At 35.0% G+C, this 12901-nt stretch overlaps 1 protein-coding gene and 1 pseudogene across 6 annotated transcripts in view; both read left to right on the top strand.

Annotated features, from left to right (window-relative positions):
* RMDN1 (regulator of microtubule dynamics 1) overlaps positions 1-12901 on the top strand; it is a 61651-nt gene that overhangs the window by 29838 nt on the left and 18912 nt on the right. For all 6 annotated transcript variants that reach the window (XR_005381184.1, XM_038579680.1, XM_038579679.1 and 3 more), the window contains exons 3-4: positions 6487-6583; positions 9249-9408. Coding sequence is in view for 5 of the 6 variants with exons in the window: in XM_038579680.1 (XP_038435608.1) it covers positions 6487-6583; positions 9249-9408 (257 nt within the window). In the remaining variant the exon portion in view is untranslated. The remainder of the gene's footprint in view (positions 1-6486; positions 6584-9248; positions 9409-12901) is intronic.
* Positions 16-1240, top strand: LOC100855445 (annotated as a pseudogene).

Genomic DNA, 12901 nt, shown 5'->3' with positions numbered 1-12901 from the left:
TAGGGATGGCTCTACATTCCTGCCAGGTAACATGCATGCCCCTCAGGGAGAGTTGATCCTTCATCCCTGTCTCCAAGATGGCAACTGTGAGGTGCAAACTGATTAAGAATTTCACTTCGAAGGAGACCATTCATCACAATACGATCTCTCTTCTAGAAACTGAATCACTTGGCATAGCGTGTGCTATCAGTATCGTATTAAAAGGCTTGAGTGATGAACTTGCCTTTGTGGATGTTGATGAATGCAAACTGAAGGGTGAGACAAGGGATGTTCAACATGGAAGCTCTTTCATGAAAATGCCAGATACTGTTTTCAACAAAGATGACCATGTCACTGCAAACCCCAGCCTAGTGATTATCACAGCAGGTGCACACTCAGGGAAAGGAGAGACACATCTTGATGTAGTCCAGAGAAATGTGTCCATCTTTAAATTAACGATTTCCAACATTACCCAGTGTAGTCCTCAGTGCAAAATGATAATTGTTCCAATCCAGTGGATATCTTAACTTATGTAACTTGGAAGTTGAATGCCTTTTCCAAAACCGTATTATTGGAAGTGACTGTAATCTGGACGCTACCCGTTTCCATTTCTTTGTTGGGCAGAGACTTATTAGTATCCACTCAGAAAGCTGTCATGGTTGGGTCCTTGGAGAGCATAGAGACTCAAGTGTACCTGAGTGGAGTGGAGTGAACATTGCTGGTATCCCCTTGAAGGATCTGAATTCAGATATATGAATGGATAAAGATCCTGAGCCCTGGGAAAATGTCCAGAAAGAAATGATAACCTGTGGCTATGAGATGGTTAAAATGAAAGGGTATACTAATTGGGCTGGTGGCCTATCTATAGCTGATTTAACGGAAAGCATTTTGAAGAATCTTAGGAGAATGCATCAAGTTTCCACTATAACTAAGGGCCTCTGTAGAATAAATGAAGTATTCCTTATTGTCCCTTATATCCTGGGATAGAATGGTATTGCAAACCTTACTAAGATAAAGCTGACCCCTGAAGAGGAAGTCTATTTGAGAAAGAGTGCAGAAAGACTTTGGGAAATTCAGGAAGAGATCAAGCTTTAAAGTTATTTAAAGCCACCATTTTGAAGTTATTGAAGGAGAGTAGATGTAGGATTGTATATTAAACGTTTGAATAAACTTGAATTTGTGTGTGTGTGTAGTAGTTGCTGTGTGTGTGTGTTGTAGTAGTAGTAGCAGCAGCTACATGGTCAAAAAGAATGCATGATGTATGTATTTTAATGTGTTATAGAAATTCTGGTTCTTTTCCTTTTCCTTTTTTTTTTTTTTTTTTTTTTTTTAAAGACTTCATTCATGAGAGACACAGAGAGAGAGGCAGAGACAGGCAGAGGGAGAAGCAGGCTCCCTGCAGGAAGCCCAATGTGGGACTCGATCCTGGGACCTGGGATCATGCCCTGTGCCAAAGGCAGATAGATGTTCAGCTGCTGAGCCACCCAGGCGTCCCGAAATTCTGATTCTTTTCATCCAGTACATACTAATTCTTTCATTCTGGCTGGCTTATATATATGTTCATTTGTATGCTATTTTAAAAAAAGTTGTAACTTCTTTATAAATGTAAAATTAAAAGTTTATACAATAGCTCTAATGTTCCAGTCCTAACTCCAAATGAAACCTTGATCCGACCTTAAAATATAGCATTTTAATTAATATTCCAAGGTATAACTTATTCTGAAAACTAAATTTTCTTTATTATAGATTTTTTTATTATAGATTTTAATGAAAATTGTCTTATATTGTAGAATCCTTCCTGTGTTTTCAAGCATATTTGGAGTACTTCGAAAGTTAATACAAAGAACAGGGTGTGGATATATGTTTAGCCTCCTTTGATTTTCTTTAGCTTTATTTTCCTAAATGTTGCTTTATAATTAGTTGATTGGCATGTTCATCATAATTTGTGCAACTAGGCCATAGCCCTTGAAAAAACATCAAATTTTTTTTTTAAAAACTTTATTTTTTTGACAGAGGGAGAGCATGCACACAAGAAGGGGCAGCAGGAGAGGAAGGAGCAGTCTTCCCACTGAATAGGGATCCTGATGTGAAACTTGATCCCAGTACTCTGGGACCATGACCTGAGCTGAAGGCAGATGCCCAGCCAACTGAGCCACCTAGATGCCCTGAAAAAACATCAATTATTGATAAAATATAGAGATGAGGTTTTATTTTAACTTGGAAAATGATCTGTTTCTATAAAACTATAATCAGTCATTACAAGTTTTACTTTGCCATATATCTCTCCCTTCTATTTGTTATACTCTCTGATCTTTATTTTTCATACTTTTTAGGAAATGGTCTTCAGATAATTCCACTCATCAAAAACTGCTCAATTCTCTTTAGAGCTGCTTCATGCTCATTGAGGCCAGTTTAAAAAATTTTTTCCTCTGTTTGTTTACTGGGATACAATCATATACTAAATCATGTTTTTAGAAATTAAAGGCATTTAATTTATTTTTTGACATTTCAGTTGGAATGGGATTGTGGGACTCTTTTTTAAAATGGTAACATCTGTATTTATCACAGGATAGGACAAATACCTACTTGTCAACCATAATTGAAGAATTCCAGTAAATAGTTTCTCATTATTTCTCTAAAATAGACAAAAGTTAAGGTCCCTCAAGATATGCTAATACAGTCACATTACTCTTTTGTGTGTGTGAAGGTTCACTTGTAAAATGCCTAAAAGATAATTACAAGTGGCCCATCTTAAATAAGGATTCTTCATATAAGCACTTCAGTTGTCTCTTTCATATACTTTGATTCCTCTTTGATGAATCCACAGAACTGAGGTCAGTGCTCCTTCATCTGTATTCCTTTGTATTACTACAGAGCATCTTTATCTTTATTTTTTATTTATTTAAGATTTTATTTATTTATTCATGAGAGACAGACAGAGACAAAGGCAGAGGGAGAAGCAGCTCCCTGCAGTGAGCCCAACGTGGGACTCGATCCCGGGTCTCCAGGATCAGGCCCTGGGCTAAAGGCGGTGCTAAATTGCTGAGCCACCCAGGCTGCCCACTACAGAGCATCTTTAGAGGCATTGCTTCCAGTACTGCTGGGACACAGTATTGTTGGTATGAAAAATTTGCCTAAAATGTTGATGATATTCCTACTCAGCCTTCTAGCATCCAGAGAAATCCTAGAGTATCTGGGAAATCTAGATTCTTCTTCTTCTTTTTTTTTTTTTTTTTAAGATTTTATTTATTTATTCATGAGAGAGAGAGAGAGAGAGAGAGAGAGAGAGATAGGCAGAGGGAGGAGAAGCAGGCTCCATGCAGCAACCCAGTGCAGGACTCGATCCTGGAACTCCAGGACCATGTCTTGGGCCAAAGGCAGATGCTCAACCACTGAGCCACCCACGGGTCCCTAGATACTCGTTTTCTACTTTATAATTTCTGTAAGGAGAAAGTACTTCTACTTCCCAGAAGTAGAACTATTTTGCTTGCTTTGAGGGTAGAGTATTTTTTTTTTTGTCCAGATAGGTCTCACGTGGCAAGAGTATACTTAGCAAGAAAAACTAGAAAACCAAAGTTTACTAGCTTATGTCATATCAATGATATTTTTAAAAATTTCAAGGATTATGATTTTGTACATATTCCTTTTAGGCTAAATTTAGATTTTATTGTACATTTAAGTTAATATCTCAATTCATCTTGGGATATTCATTATTAAGTTGAGAAGTAATTGACTTTAAAAGTTTAGTCTATTTCATACAATATGGTCTCTTTATGTTAGTAACATAGCTTATTTTTAAATATTTTCAGGAAAAGTACAGAGCATTAAACAAGTAAAAACCCACACAGCTGATTTGCAGATATGAGTGGTCTACCTGTTTCCAACCTAGTGCCTATGTGAGTCTGTAGTATCAGAGTAAGTGCGCTTTTTTCTTGTAAATTGCACACTGCATGATTTTAGAAATTTATCTCTAAGAAACAAGAAAGAAATACATATTTAGAGCCTGGATATGATGGTTTATGGACCTATACTGTGTAATAAAAAAGTAGATAAGTGATTTAAGAAGTTAAGAAAGACTAGTACACACAAAAATGTACACACACTAGTACATTAAATTATTCACTTAATTTCTACAGTTTTCTTTTAATTACATGGGTGATGAGATACAGCATTCCTAGATCATGTTAAGGACAGTAATCCCAGTCTTCTCAGAAAAGGCTGAGCAAAATCATGGATAGAATTAAATGTAACTTTGTTATTTACACATAGCATGTATACATTCAAATATGCCAGGTCAGTATATTTAATACTGTAGAAGTTTTCTGTCACAGAGCTGTCACAGATTACCACAAATTTAGCAACCTAAAACAACATAAACTTGCTGTTTTATAGTTCTGTAGTTCAGAAGTCCAAAATGGGTCTCATTGGATTAAAATCAACACATTGGTAGAGCTGTGTTCCAGACTCTAGGGGAGAATCACTTTGTTTTCAGCTTCTAGAGGTTTTCCACATTCCTAAGCTGAAGACCCCTTTCCTCGGCTGAAGACCCCTTTTGTCCATATTTCAAGCCAGGAATCATTTTCACTCTGCCTTTATTTTCATTGTTAAACCTTCTTTGAGTTTATTCTTCTAACTTTGTCTTCTACTTTTAAGGACTCTTATGATTATATTGGGCCCCCTGGCTAATCCAAGGTCATTTCCTATTTTAAGGTTAGCTGATGAATAGCCTTAGTTCTAGTTACAAACTTAATTCCCTTTTGCCAGATGTACAGATTCTAGGGACTAAGTCGTAGACATTTTTATGGCCATTATTCTGCCTACCACACATATCGACTAAGAATGCTAAGGATCACTAATTTTTCTTAAGGATCTTTGAGTTGTTGGGGCACCTGGCCGGCTCAGTTAGTGTAGAGCATGAAACTCTTGATCTCAGAGTTGTAAGTTTGAGCCCCAGGTTGAGTGTAGAAATTACTTAAAAAAAAAAAATTTTTTTTTTAAAGATAATATTCATTCATGAGAGACACAGAGAGAGGCAGAGACACAGGCAGAGGGAGAAGCAGGCTCCATGCGGAGGCCCCGATGTGGGACTTGATCCCGGAACCCTGGGATCATGCTCTGAGCCGAAGGCAGATGCTCAACCACTGAGCCACCCAGGCATCTTGAAAAAATAAAATCTTAAAACAAAAATCTTTGGGTTCTTATACCTTAATTTGGAGAATCAGCCACTGGTAAAGATATAGGATAAAATGGAAGCAAACTTAGGAAAATTAAACAGCCATATGTATATTGAACTATGGCATCCAACCAGATTGAATGAAGTAGGAATAAGGAAGAATTTGCTATTGTCATTCATTTTTTTCTTAAACTATTTTTTTTTAAATTTTTATTTATTTATGATAGTCACAGAGAGAGAGAGAGAGAGAGGCAGAGACAGAGACATAGGCAGAGGGAGAAGCAGGCTCCATGCACCAGGAACCCGACGTGGGATTTGATCCCGGGTCTCCAGGATCACGCCCTGGGCCAAAGGCAGGCGCCAAACCGCTGCGCCACCCAGGGATCCCTTACACTATTTTTATAATTACATTATGATGTTAACTTGGTAAAAAATACTTCACTTTACATAGTTGTGTCAAATTCAAGAGATTTTTTTCTGGTCTAGATTTTAATTTTTCAAAAATTAAAAAAAAAGCTCAAATATGCTATTATCAATTAAAGCATAGTAAGGTAAATAATAAATTTGATTGAATGTATTGAAATGTTGTTGGCTTGTATGTAAGACTAAGTAATATAGTACCCTTATAGAAGACAAATATGTAAGTTCCTTATTAATAATTGGAATATCCTGAAATTCAAGCTTGCTGTTTTTTTTTTTTTTCCCCAGGAAATAGATTTTTTTTAGAGCATCACATTGTCTATAAGGTTTATATATTTTGTAGTAATGTATAAACTAGTTAAAGAATTGATTGGAGCCGAGTGGCAGTGAGGTAAGTTTCAGATTCTCTGTATATTTAAATTCATCTAAGGTTTTGATGGCAAGTTTGACTTTTTCCATAACAGTGTCTTTATAAGTTAGGTCATAAAGAGAATCTAGTGAAACAGTGTGGTGTGGTCCGTGCAAATGAATAATGTTCAGTGCTGGAAGTGGATGTTCTCATTTTCTGTAATAGATAGTACTTAGCAACAAAGAGTTTGTGTGTGTGGAGACTAAGGGTACTATAAATTCCTCACAGGAAATTGCTTTCTTCATTTTAAAAAAATGTATCCTATTTAGTCAGTTCCACAATGTTTTCTAATCTTTTTATTTTCTGTGGTTTCAGTAAATCACTTACTGTGATAGCTTCATACTTACCTCTACTACACTTACATCTAGAAACTTCAGAATTTCTGATCTTCTTTTATAGATGATTTTTATATCTAATTTGTTTTGCTTAAATCTGAAAATGTTTCTTAGAATTGTTGCTGCTGGTTTTGGAAGCCCTACTTTATTGTGTCTTTTTTCATTTTTAGTTTTCGGAGTTGAAGAAATTCTTGAACAAGCAGACTACCTATATGAGAGTGGAGAAACAGAAAAACTTTATCAATTGCTTACCCAATATAAGGAAAGGTAGGCAATCTATGATAGGTCTGGGTTTCCAGTTTCCTCAGAATTTTTGTTATTTAATAATTAAAATAATTCTTGGTGCTTGAAATTTTTATAATTTTTTAAAGTTTTTATTGCAAAATTATATTTCTTACAGTTTATAGTATGAATTTTCCTTTTTAAAAATTTTACTTTTTTAATTTAATTTTTTTAAAAGATTTTATTTATTCATCAGAGTCACAGAGAGAGAGGGAGAGACATAGGTAGAGGGAGATGTAGGCTTCGTGCAAGGAGCCCAACGTGAGACTTGATCCCAGGACCCCAGGATCACACCCTGAGCTGAAGGCAGACACTCAACTGCTGAGCCAAAATTAAATTGGATTCCAATTTAATTTTTTTTAAAGATTTTATTTATTTATTTGTAGAGACACAGAGAAGAGAGAAGGAGAGAGAGAGACAGGCAGAGGGAGGAGCAGGCTCCATACAGGGAGCCCGACATGGGACTCGATCCTGGGTCTCCAGGATCACACCCCTGGCTGCAGGCAGCGCCAAACCACTGCGCCACTGGGGCTGCCCCCAATTTAATTTTTTAAAAGATTTTGAGAGAGTGCATGCACACAAGCAGGGGGAGCAGCAGGCAGAGGGAAGGGAAGAAGCAGACTCCCCAGTGAGAGGGCCCGATGTGGGGCTCCATCCTAGGACCCTGGGATTATGGGCTGAGCTGGAGGCGGCCTTAACTGACCGCCTCCCAGGTGCCCCTGTAGTATGATGTTTCTTGCAGTAAATGATTCACAAGTGCTACATGTATCTCATTGATTTAGAAAAGGTGATTCTCCATACTCATTTTAGTAGAATGTTGAATTATTTATTCCATTTTGTTATTTTGCTTTGGATCATATGAGGTAGTCATTGAATATATGGTTACTTCCTCTATCTATTTGTATACTTCTCATTTTTTAAGTCAATTTTCTTATTGGCATAAGATGTAAGTGAATTAGGATTTTTGTATGCCATCATTGAATAGTATCTGTGTATCACTATATTTTTTTAAAAAAAGGTTTTACTTATTTATTCACGAGAGACACAGAGGCAGAGACACAGGCAGAAGGAGAAGCAGGCTCCATAGAGGGAGCCTGACGTGGGACTCGATCCCGGGACTCCAGGATCACGCCCTGGGCCCAAGGCAGGTGCTTAACCGCTGAGCCACCCAGGTGTCCCTGTGTGTCACTTTAGAAGCAGTTTTTTAGAGAAACTAAAAATACCTCCTTTTTCTATTTTTAGTATTAGATTACATGTTTAGTTCATAGTATCAATATGCACATAGTATCAATATCAGTTTTTGGGAGGATGCTGGAAGGAGATTGTAAAATAGGTTTAATAAAGGCTAAATTGGCATTTTCAGATCACAAAACTATCTAATCTCCTAAACTAAAAATATTGAGTCATTTTCAGCTATCTTTCTTAGATTCCCAAGACCAGTTCTTTCTTTACGACCTATCAATTTTACTTCCTAAATATCTATAGAATCCACTTTTTCTTCTCCATTTTCGCTTAGTTACTTATGGTAGCATGTTTGACATTTTCTGGTCATTTCAGTAATTACTTGAAAAGTAAACTGTAAGATAGTTACTCCATCTTTATTTAATTATAAATATACTATTGCTACCTTTAATTTCAAAATTTTATGTGAATACTGTTTTTTTGTTAAGAAATACGTAATGGGGGGATGGATTCCTGGGTGGCTCAGCGGTTTGGCACCTGCCTTTGGCCCAGGGCACGATCCTAGAGTCCCGGGATCAAGTCCCACGTCGGGCTCCCGGCATGGAGCCTGCTTCTCCCTCCTCCTGTGTCTCTGCCTCTCTCTCTTTCTCTCTCTCTCTCTCTCTCTCTCTATCATGAATAAATAAAATAAAATAAAATAAAATAAAATAAAATAAAATAAAATAAAATAAAATAAAAATACGTAATGGGCTTAAAGGCAAACATTTAATAAAAAGGATAAAGAGTTTAATCTTTTAAAAATATGTCTAACTCTTAACTGTGATTACTATTTTATTAACCATTTCTTGTTTTATGTAAGTATATTCATAGGGATATTCTTCAAGGAGTCCAGTGCCCTTACTTGAAATATTCCATACTTCATGGCATGGATAACACATTCAAACATGAGATTTATTTTGAGATTCTGTTATATTCAATCATTTATTTACTAATACATACTTATCATATACCTATTGTGTGCCAGATACTATATTTGAGGCTAGGGATATAGCAGTTTTCTTTTTTTAAAGCATGACCTGGTCTCTACAGATTATGTATTTTGTGGTATGGTCTGAACCAGTTAGTGAGCTGTCTGAAGTGCCAGTACACTCAAGCATCAAGTAGATGTTAAATTTTGTAGTGCAAGTGTTTAGAGAATTCAGATACAAAGCTAACTTTCTAAGGAAGCTAGTATTTTGGAGAATATAGGAAAGTGAATATTTATGTACAATATTGGATATCTTATAGGAAATTTTAGCAAAGAAAGTTTGTATGTGAAAGAATATAACATTATGAATCTTTTGATACTTTTGATACTGCTATATCTTCATTGACCGGAAAGATTATCATATGTATTCATTAGTGATGTGACCTTTAACAAATTTTAAATGTGAGCTAAAATGGTTATTTTATATTTATTTCAAATTAGTGAAGATGCAGAGTTACTGTGGCGATTGGCACGTGCATCACGTGATATAGCTCAGCTTAGTGGAACCTCAGAAGAGGAGAAAAAACTCTTGGTCTATGAAGCTCTAGAGTATGCAAAAAGAGCACTAGAAAAAAATGAATCCAGTTTTGCAGCTCATAAGGTGAGGTGCTTAAAAGTAATGAAACTTACCATCTGGGGGGTACATTGGTCTGTACTTTACCTATTATTCCTGTTTACACAGGAAAGAAGAAAATTTGTCTATTTTAAAGAACTAGGGAAGAGATCTATAACATTTTTTCAAAAAGATGTTTTTTTTCTTTGTATTCTTGAGCATTTATTCTAACTTTATTAATGTGCTGATAAATTATTTTTGTGAACGCTTATTTTTAAAGCAAAAGTGTTAGTAGTTTCATGAATTACCTATGTCTTTCTTCCTGGTATTATAAGCACTTAACAAATGTTACTCATTTTCCTCATATTATATTTCTGTTTTAGGTAGAGGTGAGGATAGAGCAGCTGTACAGCTGAGACCTAGTATAACTTTCACATGTAACTCTGCTAGTTTCTAAATTTCCTAACTGGTTTAATGTTTTAGTGGACACTGGGGAGACACCTGGGGACATTACTGGTATTTTGGATTAGGACATCACTTTATGATGTTGGACTGTCCTCACTAGAGCTGCTAAATCATTGTGACAATCAAATTTCATCTCCACCCTTTTTCAAATGCTACTTTAAGAGGGGCCAGTCTCTGTCAACACCCCACTAATACTGATTTTTATTAATAAATATGGATTCCTTTGTTTTCTTTTATAGCCCATCTTTGCTATACATGAAAAGAATGTTCATTTAGCTATTATTGGGAGTCTTATATAAATGTCATTCAAATCAAGTTGGTTGATAGTGTTGTTCAAGTCTTTTGTATCCTTACAAAAAGCAGATTTTCTATCTGCAAGTTCTGTAAGTTATTGGGAGAGGCACGTTGAAATGTCCAAGTGTAATTGTAGCTTTGTCTCTTTGCAATTTTATTAATTTTACAGCATGTATTTTAAAGTTTATATTAGAATATAAGCATTTTGGATTACTATATTTTCTTGATACACCGACCTCTTTATCATTTTAAAGGGATCCCGTTTATCTTTGAAATACTCTTGGTTTTATAGTCTACTTTTTCTTTTGATGAATGCTAGCATGTTATATCCTTTTCTGTCCTTTTATCTCTGTATTTAACACATAGTTGTAAACAAGTGATTAAGTTTTGCTTTTATTTTTACTTATATATTTCACACTAGGTAAAATTCATCATTAGTACATGTACACTTCAGTGGTTTTAGCATTTTTCCCTGTGTTGTGCAACCATCAGCACTAATTCCAGAATATCTCTGTTACCTCAAAAACAAACCCTTTACCTACTACCAGTTTAGTTTCTTTGATTGCTTGTGCTTTTGGTGTCATATCTAAAAAACACCACAGATTTTTCACCTATGTTTGTTTCTAAGAGTTTTATATTTTTTAGCTGTTATATTTAGGTCTTTTATCTTTAAGAGTTAGCTTTTATACATCGTGAGGTAGGAGTTCAAGGTCATTCTTTTGCATGTAAATATCCAGTTGTCCTAGCACTATTTGTTACAAAAATCAGTTGAACATAAATGTATGAGTTTATTTTTGAATTCTCTTTTTTTTTTTTTTTTTTTTTTTTTTTTTTTTTATTTTTGAATTCTCAATTCTATTTCATTGGTCTGTGTGTAGGACCTGTTGATCTTTGTAATAGTATCCCAGTGTCTTGATTATTATAGCTTTGTGGTAAGTTTTGAAATAAGGAACTGAGTCTTCCAGCTGTTCTTTCAAGATTGTTTTGACTATTCTGAGGTCCTTTAATTTCCATATGTATTTTAGGATCAGCTTATAAATTTCTGCAAAGAAGCCAGTTGGGTTTTTGATAAGGATTACATTGAATCTGTAGGTTAGTTTTGGGGAGTATTGCCATCTTAACAGCATTGTATCTTCCAGCCCATAGATACATGTTATGTGTCCATTTATTTAGATCTTTTTCTTCTTTCAGCAGTGCTTTATAATTTGCAGTGTTCAAGTCTTGTGCTTCTTTGGCTAAATTTATTCTTTAAGTATTTTATTCTTTTTGATGCTATTGGAATCTTATTTTCATATTGTTCATTGCAAGTGTATAGGAGTGCAACTGATATTTGTATATTGATTTTATATCCTGTAGCTTTGCTGAATTCATTTATTGGTTCTAGTTCTGTAGATTAGTTTTTTTCCCTATATATGATCATGTCATTTATAAATAAACCATCTATTGATAGTTTTTCTTTTCTTTTCCAATCTGGACACCTATTATTTCTTCATCTTGCTCAATTTCTTAAAACTTCAGTACAATGTTGAGTAGAAGTGGCAAGAGTGAATATTTTTGTCTTGTTCCTGTTTATAGGAGGGGAGCTATTAGGCTTTCACCATTTACTGTGGTTACTATATGGGTTTTCTATAAATTACCAGATTGAGAAAGTTTTCTTGTATTCCTAGTTTGTTGTTTTTATCATGAAAGGGTATTGGGTTTTGTAAGATGCTTTTTTCCTGTGTCTGTTGAGATGGTCATGTTGGTTTTCCCCCATCCATCATTGTATTAATGTGGTATCTTATATCAGTTGATTTTCATATGGTTAACCAACCTTATATTTTGGGATAAGTCCCACTTGGTCATGCTGTCTAATCCTATTCATATACTGCTGAATTCAGCTTGCCATTATTCTGTTGAGGAATTTTGCATCATAAGAGAAACTACTCTTTAGTTCTCCTTTTTCTTTTTCTCTGGTTTTATTGAGAAAGAATTGACGTACATTGCTGTGTAAGTTTAAGCATACAGCACAGTGGTTTGCTTTGCATACTATTGTGAAATGATTACCACAATAGGTAAAGGTCTTGTAATATAGATGCGATAAAAAAGGAAAGAGAAAAAAAAATTTTTTTCCTCATGATGAGAACCCTTAGGGTTTACACTCTTACGAACTTTCTTATGTAACATATATCAGTGTTAGCTATAGTCTTCATGTTGTACATTACATCCATAGCACAGTTCACCCTTGAACAACATGCAGTTTGAAATCCACATACAACTTTGACTTCCCAAAAACATAGCTACTAAATACCTGGTGACTGGAACCTTTAATGATAACAAATAATGTATAGGTTATTTGTTATGTTATATGGCTTATGTACTGTATTCTTAAAGTAAATAACAGAAAAGAGAATATTACTAAAAAATGGTAAGGAAGAGAAAGATTTACAGTATATTTTCAAAAATCCATGTATAAATGGATCTGTACAGTTTAAATTTGTGTTGTTCAACTGTATTTATTTATCTTATAACTGGAAGTTTGTACCTCTTGACCACCTTCCTTTAATTCCCCCTTTTCCCACTCTCTGCCTCTGGTAACCACAAGTCTTATGATTGTTTTTATTTTTTTGTTTATTTTAAGATTCTACGTGTGAGTGAGATCATACAGTATTTTTATTTCACTTAGCATAATGCCTTTAGAGTCCCTCCATGTTGTTGTAAATGGCAGGATTTCCTTGTTTTTCTATGGTTGAATAATAAATTTTGTTGTGTGTATGTATGCACACCACAACTGCTTTATCAT

The sequence above is a fragment of the Canis lupus genome, chromosome 29 (assembly GCF_011100685.1).
Source record: "Canis lupus familiaris isolate Mischka breed German Shepherd chromosome 29, alternate assembly UU_Cfam_GSD_1.0, whole genome shotgun sequence".
Taxonomy (NCBI): domain Eukaryota; kingdom Metazoa; phylum Chordata; class Mammalia; order Carnivora; family Canidae; genus Canis; species Canis lupus.
This window is presented reverse-complemented; position numbering and strand designations above follow the sequence as displayed.